The sequence below is a fragment of the Hyla sarda genome, chromosome 2 (genome assembly GCF_029499605.1).
Source record: "Hyla sarda isolate aHylSar1 chromosome 2, aHylSar1.hap1, whole genome shotgun sequence".
Classification (NCBI taxonomy): Eukaryota; Metazoa; Chordata; class Amphibia; order Anura; family Hylidae; genus Hyla; species Hyla sarda.
In genome coordinates, this window is record NC_079190.1 from 194,971,019 (window position 1) to 194,993,995 (window position 22,977).

Sequence of the window (22,977 nt, forward strand, 5' to 3'; positions counted from 1 at the left end):
CGCGGGGGTCCCAGCGGTGGGACCCCTGCGACCAGACATCTTATCCCCTATCCTCTGGATAGGGGATAAAATGTTTTTGTCCGGAATACCCCTTTAATACTTTTTCCAATTTAAATGTTCAATACCTATTTCCTGCCTTGCAACTGCATACAAGACCTTGAGACTTCTATTGACACCTCTCATATATATGTATCTCTTTTATTTACTTTTTTTTCAATAAAATCTATTTTTTATAAAAGAATTAACATAATGCAAAGGAGGATTTCAACTGTGCAGTCAATGAAGAGCAAAATACACAGATCAGCAAGAATAAAGCACAACAAACAAATATAAAGCAAATTAAGAAATATACAGCAAATAAAAGAAAAGTTCTGGGCTACCGTAGGGGCGAGAAGACAGGGGAAGGGAGTGAGGAGACGGGAAGGGGCAGAGTAGTCAGGCCAGATACCGAAAGGATACCCCAAATGTGTAGATCAGTACGATTGTAAGGTTTTCCATGGGTCCCACAATTTCAGGAATTCAAGTATCTCTTTTAATTATTGATACATGTGACTAATACTACAATAAACCAAGCTAAGCTCAGCAATAAACTCCTACTATTAAAAGTGATTCCTCCAGGGACTTTCCAATGGCACATTGACATAGTGAGGGGATTAAATACAAACATAAAACTAAAACTTGTTTTGTAAGTAAAATGTGCAAATTGCGTCACTTAATGGTTAATAAGGAGCCTACGATAGCAGAGGATGGTTATCATCATACTTCCTTACTGTAAACCTTCACAATAATCTGGACAGTCTCAGAATACCTTCCCTTTAAACAGTTTTTCTGTGCGATCTCTTAGTACAAAGATCCGCAAATGTCATAAAATAGTAATTGTTAATAAACTCGATGGGAAGCAAAAAAGCTATTATATTTCCGAGGGCGCGTGCAGGGATATCACATAGTGTTCATGAGCAGCACTTCCTATCTGCTACAAGTCAATGTTAGTTATTAGATTCCCTATTGTGCAATAATATAGATCTTCTATTCTTCCCTACTTACTCAACCCTTAGCTAATCAGGCAACATTGATTTGGGGGGGCACCGCCTCATAAATAAGAGCTCAGCATGTCACGAGGATAGAAAGTAGGATCCTGCCAGGTGCTGATTGCTTCCACTCCTATGGGATACAGTGTTACATTTAAAGAGATAGCGCAGCACTGCGGATGAGCCAGACACAGACTCACAGATCGAACCTTCAACAGTCCCTGGCAAGATGCTCAAGTATAGGGCGCACAAAAGAGGCATGTCCCCTACAGAAAGAAAGAGGCAACTGCTTCAAATCAAATCCGTAAAACACCATCCTCCTCTGCCTTTTCTGCTTGTGTTCTGCTGCCTGAGTGCCCTGCACCTTTCCTCAGGTAAGGGGAGATTATCTTCAATGACTGCTATGTAACTTCTACAACTATTCATATATAATACTATTATTTCCTTTTCTGTAACTGAAAGGACGTTCTGGCCACATAAAAGCCAAGAATTTTAGCTGGTGTAATACGTAGACATTTTTTTCTGAATAAAATCAAGGAATGCTCTATTATGTAGAAATATATCATGTTTATCATTCGTTTACATAATATTCATATCAGTTTTATTTATTTACTGTTATTTATCTAGCACTTAATAAATATTGTGTAGGGTTGGAATCTGTATCCATGGGGAGGCTAGCATCTAATCTCTCTAGATCTCACATGTACAACTTTAGGGCAATGTTCACACAGTGTAAAATTTTGTGGCAGTTTTTTTTATTTTATTTTTTATTTCAAGCTTTAAATGTGTGTATAAAACAAAATATGCCAACACTTTTTATGCTGTATAAACATAGTTTAGGCTGTGTTTACACAATCAGTGTAAGTTTGTTGTAAATATTGAATGCAAGGCCAGGAATGGATTGGAAAAGTAAAGAAGTATCATTCTTTTATCCTTTATATGTGTCCTCTATTAATGATATGTTCCTGACTTTGGATTTAGTAACTGTAATTGCAAACCTGAGCATGTGAACACACCCTAAGACTACTGTAAAGACAAACACTGATCTGTACTTTATAGCATGTGGGAGGGGAGAATTGGGATAAGACTCAATTATTTATGAGGAGAACATACAAACTCTATGTAAATGTTAAGCAGCAAAAGCAAATAAAAAAGAAATAAATAGTACCATGTAGATATAGATTTTACTTAAAGGTGTTTTCTTGTCCAATGGGTTTTCTGCTCTTAAGTGGATCCCATTGTATTCAGTACCGGCAATGCTTTCTGAGGTAAAGTTCACACACATTGGATTTGCAGCATGTATTTTCCTATCAGGTCTGCAGCAGATTACTACTAGATCTGCATGCTTTCTCAGGCAGATGTTCAGTTTAAAGTCCTGTGAATCCGCATGAGGATTAGCTTCATCGGTGAGGATAATCCACATTGATCTAATGCACTGGCTTTTCTATGAGAAATCTGTGGCAATATGTAGCATGCATTTCATTGTTAGACTTTTTTTGTGTGTGTAAACTTTCCATAACATGTGAACTTGGTTGTGGAATCTTCATATAAGTGCGTAAAATATCAGTGAGCGCATACATAAGCAACAGTTGCAAAAATCTTTGCTACAGAGTATCAGTGTAAAGTCTAGGCTGTTTAGCTCACAGAGCATTTTCTAGACTAAATAACATAATATACACTTGGTAACATCAGGACTAGTTATGTACATGGTTTCTGCTCACATGACACTAATATCTAGAAAAGGAATTAAAACACATACTATATAGAATGTTGTAGATGAGATCATTAACCCCTTAAGGACATAGGGCATACAGGTACGCCCTGACGTCCTGGTACTTGGGTGGGTGCGTTTCACAGATTATCTGCTTCATCAGGCATCTGCCTGATGAAGCAAATAATCTGTGAAACGCGTTGCATGATGGGTGATTAAAGTTGATTTTACCCTCCGAGTGTGTCCAGCGCCTCCTGATGTCCGCCACCTCCTTGGAGGCTCCTTGTTTATTTGTGCACCTCACAATCACGTGATTGATCGATCGGAACGACCGACCAATCACGACCCTGCTGAGCGGTGATCAGGGTGGCGATCATGGCGGCAATCGGGGCCGGCGGGGGTCTCCTACCTCTCCCTAGTCCGGCGGCGCGGACTCTGGTGCGGCGGCGGCGACAGGAGCAGCAAGAGCGGTGGCAGCAGCGGCGGAGGTCCTTGCGGCAGGATACAGCAGGAGGGGAGGCCTGTTCACCTCCTGCTGTTGCTTAGCAACAATCAGCAGGCACAGCCAAAGGGCATGCTGGGAGTTGTAGTTTTGCAACAGCTGGAGTTCCAACTACAACTCCCAGCATGCCCTTTGGTAGTCTGTGCATGCTGGGGGTTGTAGTTATGCAACAGCTGGAGGCACATTTTTTCTATGAAAAAGTGTGCATCCAGCTGTTGCATAACTACAACTCCCAGCATGCACAGACTACCAAAGGGCATGCCGGGAGTTGTAGCAGTGTGCCTCCAGCTGTTGCAAAACTATAACTCTCAGCATGTCCTTCGACTGTCAATGCATGCTGAGTGTTGCAGTTTTGCAACAGCTGGAGACACATTGGTTGTGAAACAGAGTTTGTGTCCTAACTCCGTGTTTTGCAACCAGTGTTCCTCCAGCTGTTGCAAAAATACAACTCGCAGCATGCACTGAGAGACTAAATGCTGGGAGTTCTAGTTTTGCAACAGCTGGAGGCACACTGATTGAGAAACACTGAGTTAAGTAACAAACTCTCAGTGTTTTGCAACCAATGTGCCTCCAGCTGTTGCAGAACTACAACTCCCAGCATGTATGGTCTGTCAGTGCATGCTGGGAGTTGTAGTTTTGCAACAGCTGGATACAGGGTGCATTCACACGGGCGGGTTTACAGCGGGTTTTCCGCCACAGCTAAAACTCCCAGCGAGAAACTCCCTGTAAACCCCCGCCCATGTGAATGTACCCTATAAACACTACACTACACTACACAAAATAAAAAGTAAAACACTACATATACATATACCCCCTACACAGTCCCCCCCAGTAAAAATAAATAAACGTCTTGTACGGCACTGTTTCCATAACAGAGCCTCCAGTTGTTGAAAAGCAACAACTCCCAGTATTGCCAGACAGCCACTGACTGTCAAGGTATGCTGGGAGTTTTGCAACAGCTGGAGACACCCTGTTTGGGAAACACTGTCCCATTTCTTCTGAGTAAGATCATACCCCATATGTGGATGGAAAGTGCTCTGCTGTTGCACTACAATGCTCAGAAAGGAAGGAGCGCCATTGGGCTCTTGGAGAGAGAATGTGTCCGAAATTGAAGGCCATGTGTGTTTACAAAGCCCCCGTAGTGCCAGAACAGTGGACCCCCCCATGCGACCCCATTTTGGAAACTACACCGCTCACATAATGTAATGAGGGGTACAGTGAGCATTTACACCCCACAGGTGTCTGACAGATTTTTGGAACAGTGGTCTGTGAAAATGAAAAATTTTATTTTTCATTTGCACAGCCCCCTGTTCCAAAGATCTGTCAAATGCCAGTGGGGTGTAAATGCTCATTGCACCCCTTATTAAATTTTGTGAGGGGTGTAGTTTGCAAAAGGGGGTCACATGTGGGGGGGGTCCACTGTTCTGACACCACGGGGGGCTTTGTTAACTCACATGGCCCCCGACTTCTATTCCAACCAAATTCTCTCTTCAAAAGCTCAATGGCGCTCCTTCTCTTCTGAGCATTGTAGTTCGCCTGCAGTGCACTTTACATCCACACATGGGGTATTGCCATACTCAGAAGAGATGGGGTTACAAATTTTGGGGGGCAACTTCTCCTATGTAAAAATGAAAAATTTGGGGAAAACAAGCATTTTAGTAAAAAAAACATAATGATTTACACATCCGACTTTAACGAAAAGTCGACAAACACCTGTGGGGCGTTATGGCTCACTGGACCCCTTGTTACATTCCTAGAGGGGTGAAGTTTCCACAATAGTATGCCATGTTGTTTTTTTTTCTGTTCTGGCTTCCTAAATGTGACATGCCCCCCAAAAACCATTTCAGAAAAACTCGCCAAAAATCCCATTGTTGCTCCTTCCCTTCTGAGCCTTGTTGTGCACATGCAGAGCACTTGACATCCACATATGAGGTATTTCTTTACTCGAGATAAACTGGGTTACAAATTTTGGGGGACTTTTTCTCCTTTTACCCCTTGTAAAATTTCAAAAACTAGGTCTATTCCTGTGAAACACCTAAAGGGTAAAAACACTTTCTGAATGTCATTTTGAATACTTTGGGCGGTGCAGTTTTTATAATGAAGTTATTTATGAGGTATTTCTAATATGAAGACCCCTCAAATCCACTTCAAAACTGAACTGGTCCCTGAAAAATTCCGATTTTTACAATTTTGTGAAAAATTGGAAAATTGCTGCTGAATTTTGAAGCCCTCTGATGTCTTCCAAAAGTAAAAACATGTCAACTTTATCATGCAAACATAAAGTAGACATATTGTATATGTGAATCAATATATAATTTATTTGATATGTGTAACTTCCTTATAAGCAGACAGCTTCAAAGTAAAAAAAAAATGCAACATTTTCAAATTTTTTATAAAATTTTGGATTTTTCACCAAGAAAGGATGCAAGTAACGCCGAACATTTACCACTATGATCAAGTAGAATAAGTCACGAAAAAAACAATTTTGGAATCAGAATGAAAAGTAAAAGCATCCCAGAGTTATTAATGCTTAAAGTGACAGTGGTCAGATTTGCAAAAAAAAAAACGCTCTGGTCCTTAAGGTGAAAATGGGCTTGGTCCTTAAGGGGTTAAATAGTAAACAACCATTATTAACATATAACTGGAAAACCCAATGGATAGAATTTCCAGTTGTTTTCCAGTATGCTAAAAGCAATTCTAGCACAACTCCGGTACAGTACAACATGCAGTCGTGCATGTTGGATTAGACAGTAATACTGCCTAAATAATTTTTTCTTATCACATTAACACATAACATAAGGAAGATAATATATCCTTATAAATAAACAGACAAATAAATTATGAATAAATATACCAAGGCATAGAGAGGAAAAAGTTGTGTTAGTTGTTTAAAATGGTTATAGTATGTACTAGTAATATAAATTTATCCAATAACATAGTTTCAAGCAACTTCAAAGGGATACATCAGGCGCAATTTTTTATGCATTCTAACATAACTGCATTAGAGCAACAGTTATGTGTAATACAGATGCATTAAATACTATTTATCTAGTCATGTATCTCTCCTAAACGTTTTACAAATTGTGGTCTAAGCCTTAGCCTTACAATACAATAAAGCTGCAGGTTCCTGGGTTCATTTAAAGTCATTAATTATCATTTTCAAAGACCAATTTCATGTTAATTCAATAAAGCCACAGGCCCTATAACCTACAGGTAATATTCTGTTCTTTATCAAATCTGTCTCCAGGGTATAATATGTAAGACGGCATTACATCTTATATCAATTCACAGTCTTAGATGGTCCTTGCTGTGTCAAGTGTAGCCATCAGTTTGTAAGGTTTGCTCTAGTTGCTGAACATTTTTTATTTCAATTACTATTACAGGATTTCCCCAGTCAGCAGCACACTATGTGGATGAATTGGATATTCCAGAAAGTGAGGTATAGTTGTTTTAATAGTCTTAATGCACGAGGGGTTACATTAGGTGTATGTGTGGGCTAATAGCCTGACAGAATATCTTTTTGCTTCATTCTCACTCTTCTACCTTGTTATTGGGGAAATGTAGCAAAAGAGTAAATGTATAAATAAAATACTGGCAAAGAGAGAATAAAGCTGGCACTACCTCTTCAAGATCCTCTGACACTGCCAACGATGCGCTGCTACCGCTTCTCCTCTGTATAGTGTGGCAGCGGTGCTACGTCCCGTAACCAGCAAAGATAAATCCGAACGGAAGGGATAGAATGGACGGCAACTCACTGGCCCTCATTTACTATTCTAAACCCGACTTGTTTTGTTGTTTTTTTTTGGCGCATCTTTGTCTGCGCCATGTCACAGACATCGTGCGCCAGTCTGCGACATGATGCAACATTTTTTCCCGACGGACCCGATGTGGATTCTCCCAAACCCAAAAAAGGGGCGTAAACCGACATTTCTGAGCTTTCCCACGTATTTATAAAGGTTTACAACCTGAATTTGTTGAATTGTTGTGGATTTTTTCCCGACAACTCAGAGGAGTTGGAAACCAAAACCAACAAAACCCACGTGCGACAAACAGGATGCGACATAATAATAAATACCGGGGGAAAAAAGCAATCGGGTAAGAAAGCAAGATAGACTTACAACCCGATTTTCTAAGTAAATGAGGGCCACTGTGTTCCACGATGCTTTATTCAAAGAGGATGGGTGCAAACGACAGACAGGCAATGAAGAATAGCGACGTTTCGCGTTACACGCTTCTTCCGGCTCAATTGAGCCGGAAGAAGCGTGTAACGCGAAACGTCGCTCTACTTCATTACCTGTCTGTTGTTTGCACCCATCCTCTTTGAATAAAGCATCGTGGAACACAGTGAGTTGCCGTCTATTCTATTCCTTCCGTTCAGATTTATAAATAAAATACAACCGTGGTGTAAACCACCTTAAACTAGCCATACATTTAATAAAAGCAGAAAGATAGGAAAACGTTGTGTACGTTGTTTATAATATTACTTTTATTTTTAGATTCTCAAAGTCAAATATGTATCTGATCAGAAAGATATGTCACTTTAATGACCCTCAGAGATAAAGGCACATGCCATTATTTTGGGGAGTATTTTTAGCCCTAACCAGGAGTGGAACCAACACAGAGAAAACCTATAAAAAGATTTGCACTTTTATTTTGGACTCACTCTGGGCTCTGGTTAGAAATACTGAGCAAAATACCACATGTGAACCCAGCCTTTAGTGCATTAGTAAATGGATGGCAGCTTTGTATTGTTATAAACACAAGCCACATCGCTAAACTGAACAGAGCAAAGATTAAAGGGGTATTCCAGGAAAAACTTTTTTTTTTAATATTAACTGGCTCCAGAAAGTTAAACAGATTTGTAAGTTACTTCTATTAAAAAATCTCAATCCATTCAATAATTATCAGCTGCTGAAGTTGAGTTGTTGTTTTCTGTCTGGCAACAGTGCTCTCTGCTGACATCTCTGCTTGTCTCGGGAACTGCACAGAGAAGAAGAGGTTTGCTATGGGGATTTGCTTCTAAACTGGGCGAGACAGGTGTCATCAGAGAGCACTTAGACAGAAAAGAACAACTCAAAGTCAGCAGCTCATAAGTACTGAAAGGATTAAGATTTTTTTAATAGAAGTAATTTACAAATATGTTTAACTTTCTGGAACCAGTTGATATATAAAACAAAGTTTTTTCCTGGATAACCCCTTTAATATGGCACAAAATAATTGATATGGGCAAGGTAAAATGTATAATATTTTTCATGGTTAATATGTTTTTGGCAATACTTCAATTTATACTTCTTTTATGTCCAGAGACTAGCATTCTGCTTCAGTCAGTGGACAGCGCTGTCAGATCAACCCCAGGTAAAAACATATGAAAAATATATATATTTTGGGTGACTTTGTTATATGGGACATTGTAAATTACATTTAGTTACTTTTGTGCTTGATAATGGCAAACATCGATTTTCTATACAGAGCAGGTCCAATGTAATTTGTAGCCTATAACAGATGACAATGATGAGTGATTCCAATCAATGACATGACTGTTATACAAGCACATTTATCATCTGTATTACTGCTGTAAGACCCTCTTGCCATTCAAGTGAGCCAAACTAGATGGTCCATGAATAATGTACAGTTTTAAAGTATTCAGTGATTCTCTCTTCTAATAGGGTCCTCAGGGGCTAAAAGGTAATAACGTATACAAAAAACAAGATCTGGATGAGAAATAGATCCCAAGGCTAGTAAGTAGATTAAAATCAATACATTGTAAATAAAACAATGATTCTGTTATTTAGAAAATCTTTCCCTTTAAAAGTGAGAGAAATTCCAAAAATAAAGCTGCATAACTATGAAAACCTAATACTCCTTTATTGCTTTGCAAGTGCTATCATTTTAATATACACCTATTAGCCATGACATTATAACCAATGAAAGGTGCCATAAGTAACATTGATTTTCTTGATACAAAGAGTGGTCCGGAAAAGGACAACTATGGAATGTGACAAAAGGATCATGGGTACCCCAGGGCATTGATGCATGTGGGAAGTGGAAGCTAGCCTGGCTGGTTCAACTCTATAGATTAGTTAGTGTAGTACAGGAGCTGAAAAAGTTAATGTTGACTTTGAAAGATAGGTTTCAGAATACACAGTGTGTCACAGCTGGTTGTGTATGAATCTACATAGCTACAAACCAATGCTCATACTGACTCTTTTCCACTGCCAAAAAAAATCTATTGGTCCTCTGATTTTCATCCTCTAACCATTGTACAAGGATATGGCCTTGACTTTACTGTAGGGGGGCACCAGGTGACTTACTCGAGCAGTGGCGACCAATGAGACAGTAGTGCGAGCCACTGAGGGCTCAGGCAGAAGTGGAGTCTGGGTATGTGCCAAGGTCTGGTGGAGATCTTATCAAGGACAGACAAGCAGGTCAGAGCCGGCAGCATAGGTTCATAGTCAGAAATATGCCAAGATCAGAAACAGGACACACAATGCAGTACACAGCAATAGGCAGGAACAAAGTTAATGCAAGCTGGGGTCATAAACTATAACAAGCCACATGCTCACAAACACCTTTTATGAGGCACTAGGAACCTTATTGTGCAGGCAGCTAGGTGACAATGGAAATACTTGATATAGGTGTTGCAGGATTAGGATAGTTTGGGGCAGGTTTGGGTGAGTGCACTGGCCCTTTAAAAGGAAGACAGAACGCATACACACGATAGGGGCAGAACCAGAAGCAGCAGGCAGCAGATCATTAGGGAAACTAAAAGGAGCGCGGACAGCGTCATGAGAGCAAAGGTAACCTTGTTATCATGCCTGCAAGGATGAGGGGTACACCTAAGGGGGTAGACCGCTGGCATTACAGAGGTCTTGGGAATCAATGCGTCAATAGGTCAGAGCTGCTTGGGTGGCATGAAGGTAACCTACACTATAAGTTTAATGTTATGGTTGATATGCCATTTACAGCATTATCCAATTTATCAATGTGTAACAAAAACATTTAATATGGAAATGTCCTTGCAGCACTGCAGTCTAAGAGTATTTACAGAGAACTGTGTATACATTTAGGAAAGTGATATGACTGCAGCATATGAATGAATACTAATCAGAATCACTGCTGCCTGTAAAAATGAGCAACAGCAAGATACTGAGATTGGTGGACTGCTCATAACATTTAGGGCCCATTCACCCAACACAGAATTTTGAATGGAATTCTACTCCAGAGCTCACTTCACTGCACTGCAGAAAATACGGTCAAGCAGCCTCCCATTGTTTTCAAGGGGATTCTGCTGGCACTGTTCCCACTACAGAATTTCAGACCCCAGCCAAAAGAATAAACATGTTCATTCTTTTTGTGGAGTCTGCTCAGAAATGCATTGGCATCTATGGAGATGGCGCATTTTCTAGAGGTCCAAGCTACAGATGGCATCTCCGCCAAATGGAGATTCTGTAGTATGAATAAGCCCTTAACCTCTTGTGGACGCAGGGCGTACAAGTTTCTATGGGCAGCCAGGACCCATGGCTAATGCCGGGCATGGCCGATCGGCATTAACCCTTTAGACGCTGCAATCAAAGTTGATCGCGGCATCTAAAGCGAAAGTAAAAGAATCCCATCAGCTCAGTAGAGCTGATCGGGACTGTCGCGTCAAAATCACGATGTCCTAATCAGCTTACCGGACGACGGGAGCGTGCTTACCTTCCTCTCTGTCGTCCGATGGGCGATCTACTGCTCCATGCAGGCAGGAGCAGCAGAGCGCCGAGAACACTGATCAATGCTATGCCATGGCATAGCATTGATCAGTGTAAGCAATCAGGAATCAGGAAATTGCATGTTGTAGCCCCCTATGGGGGCAAAAAAATAAAAATAATAAGTGTAAAAATAAAAGTTAGTATAAGTTCATTTACCCCTTCCCTATTAAAAGTTTAAATCGCCCCCTTTTTCCCATTTTTTTTAAATAAAATAAAGAATTTAAAAAAATAATCATGTGTGGTATCGCCGCGTGGATAAATGTCCGAACTAACTAACTTAAAATATAAGGTTAGCTAAACCGCACGGTCGATTGCGTACATGCAAAAAAATATCAGAGTCTCATACCGCCCCGGACGCGGGAAAATAAAGTTATAGGGGGTCAGAAGATGCCAATTTTAGGTAGTTTATAATCTGTTTAAGTATCAAAATAAAATAAAACCTACATAAATTGGATATCCTTGTAACCGTACATACTGAATATAGTTAATGTGTAATTTTTACAGAAAAGTGCACTGTGTAGAAACGGGAGCCCCCAAAAGTTACAAAATGGTGTTTTCAAAATGGTGTGATTTCACCCCTCAAATATATATATTTTTTGTTTTGCCGCAGGTTATAATATAAAATAAGTAATGTCATTACAAAGTACAATTGGTGTAGCAAAAAACAAGCCCTTATATGGGTCTCTAGGTGCATTTAAAGCGTTATGATTTTTAGAAGGGAAGGAGGAAAAAACAAAATTGCTAAAATGAAGTTCTTAAGGTGAAAATGGGCTGAGTCCCTCAGGGGTTAAAGTGGCTTTAAACAGAACCAATACCTGAGATTAAGACCTAAAGAGACATTTTCCCCCTAAAAATCAGTTATTTAAATGTGTATGAAGAAGTTGATCAATAGTGTCATGTATAGCCCCTTAACAACGCAGGACGTAAATGTACATCCTGGTGAGGTGGTACTTAACGCACCAGAACGTACATTTACATCCTATACATAACCGCGAGCATCGGAGCGATGCCTGGATCATGCGTGGCAGGTCCCGGATGCTGATAGCAGCCAGGGAACCGCTGGTAATGGCCAATATCGGCGATCGTGCGGATGTCTGCCATTAACCCCTCAGATGCCGTGATCAATACAGATCAAAGCATCTGTAGCATTGAGGACACTAAAATGGATGATATGAATGCCCGCAGCGCTGCCGCGGCAATCCGATCATTCAGAATAGCAGATGGAGGTCCCCTCACCTCCTCCGCTGCCTTCCATGGGTCTTCTGCTCTGGTCTGTAATCAAGCAGACCAGAGCAGAAGATGACCGATAACACTGATCAGTGCTTTGCTCTATGCATAGCACTGAACAGTATTAGCAATCGAATGATTGCAATAAATAGTCCCCCTATGGGGACTATTAAAGTGTAAAAATCGATGTAAAAAAAAAAAATGTGAAAAAACCCCTCCCCCATTAAAAACGTAAATTGTCCCATTTTCCCTATTTCATCCCCAAAAAGTGTAAAAAAAATTATTTATATACATATTTGGTATTGCCGTGTGCGTAAATATCCAAACTATTAAAATATAATGTTAATAATACCGTACGGGGAACGCAAAAAAAAAAAAAAAAGGCCAAAATTGCTGCTTTTTTTTTATAACATTTTATTCAAAAAAAAATTTGATTAAAAATGTATTCAAAGTTTTATATATGCAAATATGGTATCAATAAAAAGTGCATATCACGGCGCAAAAAAGTAGCCCTCATACAGCCGCTTATACGGAAAAATGAAAAAGTTATAGGTCTTCAAAATAGGGGGATTTTAAACGTATTAATTTGGTTTAAAAGTTTGCGATTTTTTTTAAGCGCAACAGTAATAGAAAAGTATGTTATCATGGATATCATTTTAATCATATTGACCTAAAGAATAAAGAACACATGTCATTTTCTACCATAAATTGTATGTCGTGAAAACGAAACCTTTCAAAATTTGCTAAATTGTTGTTTTCTTTTTCATTTCACCACACATATAGTATTTTTTTGGTTGTGCCATACATTTTATGGTAAAGTGAGTGATGGCATTACAACGGACAACTGGTCGTGCAAAAAAAAGCTCTCATACTAGTCTGTGGATGAAAATATAAAAGAGTTATGATTTTTTGAAGGCAAGGAGGAAAAAACGAAAACGTAAAAATAAAATTGTCCTTAAGGGGATAGCGTAGAGTCAGCAAAAACTGTTCATCAAAATAGTGCAGAAACATAATATATAGGGGGAGATATATCTAAATCTGTGCAGAGAATAAGCGGTGCAGTTGTCCTTTGCAACCAATTAGATTGCTTCTTTTAAGCAAAGAAGCAACTTAATTAATTGTTAACTACACCATTTTTTCCTCTGCACAGGTTTTGATAAATTTTCGCCATAGTCCCTACTTTCGCACGTCTAAATGTCTGCCTAGAAAAATTCAGTCAGACATTCCAGCATATACAGACAGAACAGACTACAGACTGCAATGCATTTCTGAGCAGATTCTGCAGAAAGGATTGACATGTTCATTCTTTATGTGGAATCCTAATGAAAACAATGGAGGTCTGCTGCAACGAAATTTGCAGGCTGAATTTTTCTGCCAGATTCTGCTTGGAAATTATGGCGGGCAAATTGGGGGCTAAGGCTGGCATTCATGTGCTTAAAAATGGGTGCATATCTCATATAAAATGTTGAGCGTCTTTGTCTTAAAGCTATTAAGTGTGTAGAATAAAAGTTATAATGTATTTATAATAAATAACTGATGCATGCACTTTTTTGTTTAGAGTAATGTAAACTAATACTTGTTCATTTGGTTAATAAATCTTCCTTATAACGTTAAACAAGAGGAAGAAATAACATTTTATTGTGTTTGTTTTGATTAATTGGAGAAACGATTTAACCATTGCATTCAGCAAATATTTACTTGATTCACAGCTTTTTCTTACAATAATTAGCCCTGGAGGATCAAAGACTTACAGTAGGATTTTACTACAGGATAGTCAAAATGAGCTGAAACACAGAATACATAGTGTCAATGACATACGCTTCAAGAAAGGGAATTTATCCAATGGAGTCCCTGAGGGATCACTTGTGAGCCCTTATTTGTTTAATATATTTGTGATTTATATTGTGTGGGACCTATAGGGAAAGGTGTACACCAAATGAGTTGATGTCCCTAAAATAGTAAAATAACATACCTAATTGTGATTTTAATAGGCAAAAATGCAACTACAATGTGAGAATCTGAATATACAATGAGGTAAGAAAATGTAAATGTGCTCTCAACAACAACAGGAGGAAACCTTAAAGGGGTATTCTGGTGGAATTTTTTATTTTTTATTTTTTTTTCAAACCAATTGGTTCTTCAAAGTTAAAACAATTTTTGTTCTTTAAAGCCTGACCATAGTGCTCTCTACTGACACCTCTGTCCATGTCAGGAACTGTCCAGAGTAGGAGAAAATCCCGCAAACCTCTCCTGTTCTGGACAGTTCCTGACATGGACAGAGGTGTCAGTAGAGAGCACTGTGGACAGACTGAAAATAATTACCCAACTTCCTCTGGAGCATACAGCACCTGACAAGTACTGCAAGGATTAAGATTTTTTAATAGAAGTAATTTACACATCTGTTTAACTTTCTGGCACCAGTTGATTTGAAAAAAGTGTTTTCCCCCAGAGTATGTCTTTAAAGCAGTGTTTCCCAACCAGTGTGCTGCCAGTTGTTGCAAAATTACAACACTCAGCAAAGGCTGTCCAGCTATGCCAAAAGTTGTAGTACAGAAACAGCTGGATGCACTCTTTGGGAAACATTGCTTTTTGAGTATAATATTTTTTAAAGGGAATTTACTTATCAAGTTTTCCATAGTAGTTTCATATAGTACCCATAAAACTCTCTCAGAATCACTTAAATGGAACCTGTCATCACTTTCATGCTGCCTGAACCACAAGTAATCATTGTCCCTGGTTTCTCCCCACATCATCAGCTTTGATTAATAGATCTATTTCTATTTGGGTATGTGGAGAGATCTATCAATCAATGCCAGAGAAGCAGGCAAGCGCCTCTAGGGACCACCCTGATGACTCTGGAGACCACCATAATGTGGTACAGTCAGCATGAAAGGAATGACAAGTTCCCTTTGTAATGCAATGTACAGCAATACAAAGTTATTCTTACATACAGTGACACAAATTTGAAAAACACTGCAACATCCTGAAGCCCATAACTGGCTGTATCGGTTAGTGGGTAAAGAAATTAAAAGGAAATCCACAGTATTGTTATTTTTCAACACGCATAATATGTAGAATATTCTAAACATAACTTTGTAAAATGTATAGCCAGAGATTCAAATATATAATATATTCTTATTAAAGAAAATGGAAGAAGACATAGACTGCACTCACCATCCAACGTGTCTTTTATTCATTCATGTGTAGGCGTTCGGTGGAGGAGGCAGGGGCACTACTGGACCAATTGTTTTGCGCAGTCTTGCGCTTCTTCTAGCTAATGTGCAACGTCCGTCACCACGACGGCATCATATAAGGCGCAGGGTGGTGGATGTCATCAAAGGCCAACATGCACTGAAACATGTGATATCAAAAGAAAAAATCATGTGATAAAACTTTTGCTTCTACTCTGTTGCCCAGGCTTGTGTCCCTATTTAAGGCGGGAGGCGGTTCTACAATCTTTTCTTCATTCCCTTATGACTCTCATACCTAAACCTGGTAAGGACCCCCATGACTGTGCTAGCTATAGACCCATAGCCCTTCTTAATTCTGACCTGAAGTTGTTTACTAAAGTCTTGGCTGCTCGTCTTAGTGGTTTTCTCCCCTCCCTCATCCATAAAGATCAGGTTGGCTTTATTCCTTGACGCCAAGGAGGGGATAATACTAGACGGGTGGTGGGTCTGATAGATCTCATTAATAGGCGCTCAGAGCAGGCCCTGATTCGTAGCCTTGATGCAGAGAAGGCTCTTGATAGACTGAGTTTACCTTTGCTTTTTGCCACCCTCCAGAAATTTGGAATATCAGGGCCCTTTCTGACCGCCTTGCATGGCCTCTATTCCGCACTGGCTGCCACCATTAAGCTTCCCAATGTCACTTCTCCGAGCTTTCCCCTTTTTAATGACACCAGGCAGGGTTGTCCGTTATCGCCTTTGCTCTTTGTATTGAACCTTTTGGCTGCTCTGATCAGGGGCAATACGGGTGTGGTCAGGGTTAGCTTACATGATAAGGAATATAAAATCTGTCTATTTGCGGATGATGTTCTCCTGACTCTTACCCACCCCCTCCACTCCCTTCCTGCTCTTTATCGGGTCCTAGATTCCTATGGGCGGGTCTCGGGCTATAATGTGAATCTTTCCAAGACTGAAGCTCTGCCTCTGAACCTCCTCCCTGCTCTATCCTCTCTTTTGCAGAATAACTTCTCCTTTTAAATGGTCCCCCACTAGGATCAGGTACCTCGGGGTCTACCTTACTTCTTCCTATGCTACCCATTATTCTACCAATTTCCCCCTCTATTTCAGGAGCTCAGGTGCCTATTGGATAAGTGGCGAACCCAATGAATTTCGTTTTTTGGACGTATAGCTGCCGTCAAAATGACGATCCTCCCTAAACTGCTCTATTTTTTTTAAACTCTTCCAGTCTGGGTTCCCCTTTTCGGCTCTTCCTGCCTTCCAATCTGCTATTTTTTGCTTTATTTGGGATGGCATGCATCATCGCCTCCCTATGTCGATCATGCTGGATGGCCGTTCTTGTGGAGTGTTGGCAGTGTCGGATGTTGCAAAACATTATTGGGCGGCTCACCTACGTCATTTGGCCGTGTGGTCCTCTTATCATGCCTATAGCAGATGGATGGAACTGGAGAAGCTGTGGTTAGCCCCTGTTCATCCTAATTCACTTCTGTGGACTCTACCTCTCTCCTCTTCCCCTGTAGGTCCTCTCTTGGGTCCCATGGCATTCTCTCGGTATGTCTGGAATTATTGCTCAGTCAAATTTAAATTGGCCTCTATGTCTTCCCCGATGAGATCGTTCCTGTATCATCCTCACTTTCTTATAGGCCAGACCTCTACTATGGTTCAGGAGTGGGGTTCTAGAGGTCTCTTCTTTTGGGCTGATGTTGTGCACTTTAGCTCACATACCCTTCTGCCCTTTGAACAGTTGATACCTCGGAATGGCCTTCCCCCCCCCTCTGAGCGGTTTCACTATCTGCAACTGGGTCATTATATGTCCTTTTCCTTGAGCTCTCCGACAGTGTCTACGCCCACGGGCTTTGAACTTCTATGCCGTCGGGGACAGCAGGAAAAGGGCCTCCTCTCAGCCATTTATTCTATTCTCAACTCTCCCATAGGAGGGGCTGACCCAGCAGGCAGTAACAAACTAGTTGTAGGCAGTGTACAGCAGGCAGTAGTGAGCTAGTTGTAGCTCTAGCCAGTGGACAGCAGGCAGTATGATTTTGCTCCATGTGGTTATGTAGATGTATGCCTACTGTTGCAACAGGATTGGTGTCTCAAAATATTTAAAAAATTGCTTTTGTAAACACTAAAAATTGAAAAATGTTTCAAAGCTTCTCCTTTTTGGGACGTTAAAACAGAATTGGTGATGTGGTGTCTTAAAATTGTGAAAATAGCTTTTGTAAACATGGAGTTAGATATGGATTAACGTTTGTATGAAAAGATGAAAAAACATTTATCTTTTTTTTAATCATGGCAGGTTGTGTATGTGTAGGCCTGGCTGGTAGTAGCAGCTGCAAGGGTGGTGAACTGGTGGTAGTTGTAGACAGCAGATAGCAGGCAGTGGTAGACTGGTGGTAGTTGTAGTAACCTGGTGGACGGCAGGCAGTAGTGAACTAATGGTAGCTGAAGCCAGCAGGCAGTGGTGAACTAGTGGAAGCTGTAGCCAGCAGACAGCAAGAATGGTGGACTGGTGGAAGTTGTAGTAGCCAACAGACAGCAGGCAGTGGTGAACTACTGGTAGCTGTAGCCAGTGGACATCAAGCAATGGTGAACTAGTTGTAGTTGTAGCCAGCGGACAGCAGGCAATGGTTGACTGGTGGTAGTTATAGTTGCCAGTGGACAGCAGGGGTGGTGGAATAGTGCTAGTTGTAGCCAGCAGAAAGCAGGCAGTGGTGGACTAGTGATAGCTGTATCCAGGCCTTGTAATGCCACTCCATGTGCTTACATAGAGTGGCATTCCTAAATTGGACCCTGGCTATGTCTTACTTTCAAGGGTGGTGGACTGGTAGTAGTTGTAGTCAGCAAACAGCAGGCAGTTGTGGACTGGTAGTATTTGTAGTAACCAGGGTACAGCAGGCAACAGTGAACTTGGGGCAGCTGTTGCCAGTGGATAGCAGGCAGTAGTGAACTAGTTGTAATTGTAGCCAGCAGGCAGAGGTGAACTAGTGGAAGCTGTAACCAGTGGACAACAGGGATGGTGGATTGGTGGTATAGTAACCAACAGTCAGCAGGCAGTGTTGAACTAGTTGTATCTGTAGCCAGTGAACATCAGGAAATGGTCAACTAATGTTAACTGTAACCAGTGGACAGCAGGCCGTGGCGGACTGGTAGTTGTAGTAGCCAGAGGTACAGTGATAGCTGTAGCCAGGCCTTGTGATGTCACTTCATGTGCTTACATAGAATAGGGTCCAATTTAGCCAGTGGACAACAGGGGTGGTGGACTAGCGCTAGTTGTAGCCAGCGAAAAGCAGGCAGTGGTGGACTAGTGATAGCTATAGCCAGGCCATGTGATTCCACTCCATGTGTTTACAGTGGACCGTATTCCTAAGTTGGACCCTGGCTATGCCATACTTTCTGTTTGCAGAGACAGCACTGTGCCACATTTTCTGCAGTAGAAAAGATTTTCCAAACATCAGATAGGTACTGAACCACACCTGACTGTGTGCCTCCTCTGGAAGGCTTTTTTTATTTTATTTTTTATAATTGTTTATTTTGAAGAATTTTTTCAGTTTTTAACAAAAAATTTTTATAGAGATAGTATGTGGATAAACATAAAGTAGTATAAACATACAACCATCTTAACTGAGGACATTATGTGCCAAGTTACATCAGATTGTTCAACAAAATCCTTACACAGTGTAGAGAGAACAAAAAACAAACAAAATCTCTCGGAGATCAGTATTCTCAAAGAGAAGAAAGCGAAGAAAGAAAGAAAGAAAATCAATAACTGTCATATGTAGATCTCAAAGTGAAGGCACTGGGCTGAGACAAAATGTATTTCTGTAAGAGACCAGAAAAAAATAAGGAAAGAAAGGAAAGGGAATATAACGGAAGGAAACATTAGTGGTAAAGGAGAGCAAGGCAAGTAAGAATATCAGATTATAGAGGGGAAGTAGCAGGAGAAAAGAAGAGTAGACCCGCACGGTCCGGTATAAGGATCAGTAAATAAAAGAACTTAGGATAAAGTAGAACTGTCTTCAAATATTTCCCAAGGTCACCAGCTTAACTGAAACTGAGATAGGGTGTGGTATATTATAGCAGAGAGGTATTCCATGCGTTACACTTCTCTTATTCTATCTATTAACTCTGAAAGTGGAGGGGGTTCAGCGTGTGGCCACCATTGGGTGATAATACATTTAGAGGCCGTCAATATATGGAGAAACAATTTGGTCTGAGGTTTGTTAACATCAATTGGGGGAAGATTGAGAAGGTACGTGGAAGAGTCTTGTGGGAAAGAGAAGCCGATAAGGTTATGAATAAGATGTCTCACACCTAGCCAGAATATTTTGAGTAAGTGGCATTCCCAAAATATATGTGGAAGGGTTCCAATTGCGGTTCCACAACACCAACAGTTATTAGGAACATGAGGAAAAAAGTGATGGAGTGTGTCAGGGGTATGGTACCAAAACATGAGGACTTTATACTGGCTCTCTTTATGTGAAATACATGAGGAGGATTTAGCAGCATTGGACCAAATCCTACACCAGTGATGGTAGGGAATAGTTTTCCCCAAGTAGGATTCCCCCTTGGTCATGTACGAATGGGGAGTTGTCAATAAGTCAGCAGAAGTGTTCAGAATGGTATAAATCCTTGAGAAAAGTCCTTTTGATACTACACTACCCCTACATATCTGTCATGACTTACTAGGGGACAGGGAGAGCCCGAACTGACCCTAAAAAGACTCTCCCTGCCTACTCTCAAAACCATCCTAAATGGTGGATCGACAACTGGGCACCGGTCCCTTCCTGCGCTAAAGTGCTGTGGCGTAAAAACACATAATCACAGACCAGAGCAGAAACAGAAAACTACTAGACAACCAGATATACCAGACAGAATACAAATACTAACAGGGCAGAATATAAACTCACAAACATAGCAGAAGTAGTGGATTAACAAACAGTTCATAAACCGGATATCAGATAAACGACAGACATGATAAAATGAACAAGACTAGGCATGATATGAGTATTCAGCAGAATCCAGGAGATGAAGGGGATAAACAGAAGAACTGAGAGCCAAAACACTAAACTGAAGGTAAAATAGAACACTGTTCACAAACAATTACAAGTACAAAGGACAAAGATCAGATCAACCAAACAGGATATAAATATAGGACACTGTTCACACTGGGACACAGAACATACTGGACTCCGCACTCCACTGTAGGAGTAGCCATTAATAATAAAGCCAAATAGGCTACTGGCCAGCGGACACACTCCACCGTCTGGACAAAATGCTGACCCAGTAGGAAACAGAAATATAATACATGAAACACTAAACTAGAACCGGATGAGTCTGAATAGACTCCAGAACAGGAATATAACATACAGGGCACAGGGTACAAGCAAGACTCAGACACAGTGTGAACACTGACAAAGCTGAACAGGCATAATCCTAAAACCGACTTATGTAACACAGACTAAAATACAAGGAGCATGCTATATAACCATGGCTAAAAACCCAGATAAAATGGCAAGATAAATACAAGGTAAATGCTCAAGCAGACATAGTCCGAATATTGCACAAACAGACATAGTATTATTGCACTCAATAACCAGCACCAGAATGCAGGAGAACTCTGGCTAAATAACTCCACCCAAGTTCTCATTATCTCAGGTGGAATAGCAAACTGCTCTGGACAAACTAGTGTGTGAATACACACCTAAACAGAAAAATACAAAAATAAATAAGGTGGGGAAACGGGGTGTTGGTAGGAGTGGGGAAAAAAGTGCTCAATAATCTCTGTATATGTAGAAGATGAATTAGGAAGGTTATGTTTGTTTTGGAGGGCTCCAAATGGTAACAATCAGTGGGTCAATCAGGTCGACCAGTAAAAATAGTTTAGCCTTTATCCAAGGAGAACCCCAACAATCTCATTGTTCATGGGGATGAGAGGGTTAAAGAGTATGGGTATGGGAGACAACAGGGTCTTAGGTGATTTCAATGTATATTGAGGGGAATACTTCTCCAAAATTTGTTTGGTAAGTCTCATTGAGCCCAAGAAGTCTCTAGGCGGTTTAATGGGATTCCAAGACCATATCAGAGAGCCAAGGGGAGTGGGCGGGATCCATTTCTTTTCAATTTCACACCATCAGAAGCAAAGAACGATGACCCCACCGGTATTCTGTGCAACTGTGTGGCAAGGTAGTATTTATACAGGTCAGGAAATGCGAAACCTCAATATTGTTTAGATGATGATAAAACTGAAAAGGAAATCCTATGACACTCCTCATTCCATACAAACTTCAACAGTAGAGATTGACGTTTCTGTAGGACTTTTTTTTAGGAATTGATATGGGTAAAGTTTCATACGGGTAGAGGACTTTGGGTAAAATAGTCATTTTTATGGCAGCTATCCTGCCTAAAAGGGATAAAGGCAATTGTGACCATTTAGCTAGTAAATAGTTAATTTCCTGAAAAAGAGGAGGGAAATTATATTTAAACAATGAGGAAAAGGTTGGGGTAAGCTTAATCCCAAGATATTTCAGATGGATATCCTGCCATCTAAATTTAACACTATTTTGTTAGTCTCTGTAGGACCTCACTATTGATATTGATGGGTAGTGCTTCTATTTTCGTGGAGTTGATTTTGTAACCAGATATCTGAGAGTATTTATCAAGGGTGGTAAGGAGATTGGGCAAGGAAATGTGGGGGTTAGTGTGAGGAGGACATTGTCCACGAGTTTGGTTTAATTCCGGATATATCAGGATGGGTATGAATAAAAGCCGCCAGAGGTTCTATGCTAAGTGCAAAGAGCAGGGGATATAAGGGACACCCCTGTCTTGTACTGTTAGATATCTAAAAAAGGGGAGACATAGCGTGCGGTAAAGACACCTGTGCAGAGGGGGTGGTGTAAAGGCTGGAGACAGCCGAGAAGAATGGGCCAGTAATTCCATATGTTTAAAGAGAAATGGCTAACTCAATCTATTGAAGGCTTTTTCAGGGTCTAGACTAAGGATGAGCCCTGACGCCTTAGACCTATTGAGAATATCTTTTATGTCTATTTTCCGTCTCATGCTGTCTCCAGCCTGTCTGCACTGCACGAACCCCACCTGGTTCTTATAGATCAGTTTTGCAAGTATATCACCCAATCGATTTGCCGATAATTTTGAAAATATTTTTAAATCTGAATTTAAAAGGGAGATTGGGCAATAGCTCGCACATTTAGTGGGGTCCTTGTCTTGTTTCGGAATTACCGTGATATAAGAATTAAGCATAGACGAGGGTATAGGTGAACCAGATAAAAAAGAATTGAATAGGACTAGCATATATGGGGTGAGGGCATCTAAAATAGTTTTGTAATAGAAATATGTAAGACCGTCTGGTCTCGGGGATTTACCGTTAGGTAAATATTTTATAGTGTCTTGTAATTCCTCCATCGTTATCTGGGTATTAAAGGGGTTCTCTGGTGCTTAGACATCTTATCCCCTATCCAAAGCATAGGGGATAAGATGCCTGATCGCGGGAGTCCCGCCGCTGGGGACCCCCGTGATCTTGCACGCAGCACCCCGTTTGTAATCAGTCTGATTACTGTCG

The 22,977-nt window shown here is 40.6% G+C and overlaps 1 protein-coding gene across 4 annotated transcripts in view; it reads left to right on the forward strand.

Annotated features, from left to right (window-relative positions):
• Window positions 1-974: 974 nt before the first annotated feature.
• NMS (neuromedin S) overlaps window positions 975-22,977 on the forward strand; it is a 47,145-nt gene continuing 25,142 nt past the window's right edge. For 2 of the 4 annotated variants that reach the window (XR_008888609.1, XM_056556060.1), the window contains exons 1-3: window positions 975-1,402; window positions 6,625-6,680; window positions 8,546-8,596. Coding sequence is in view for 2 of the 4 variants with exons in the window: in XM_056556060.1 (XP_056412035.1) it covers window positions 1,258-1,402; window positions 6,625-6,680; window positions 8,546-8,596 (252 nt within the window). In the remaining 2 variants the exon portion in view is untranslated. The remainder of the gene's footprint in view (window positions 1,403-6,624; window positions 6,681-8,545; window positions 8,597-22,977) is intronic. The other 2 variants (XR_008888610.1, XM_056556061.1) reach the window with 2 other exon arrangements.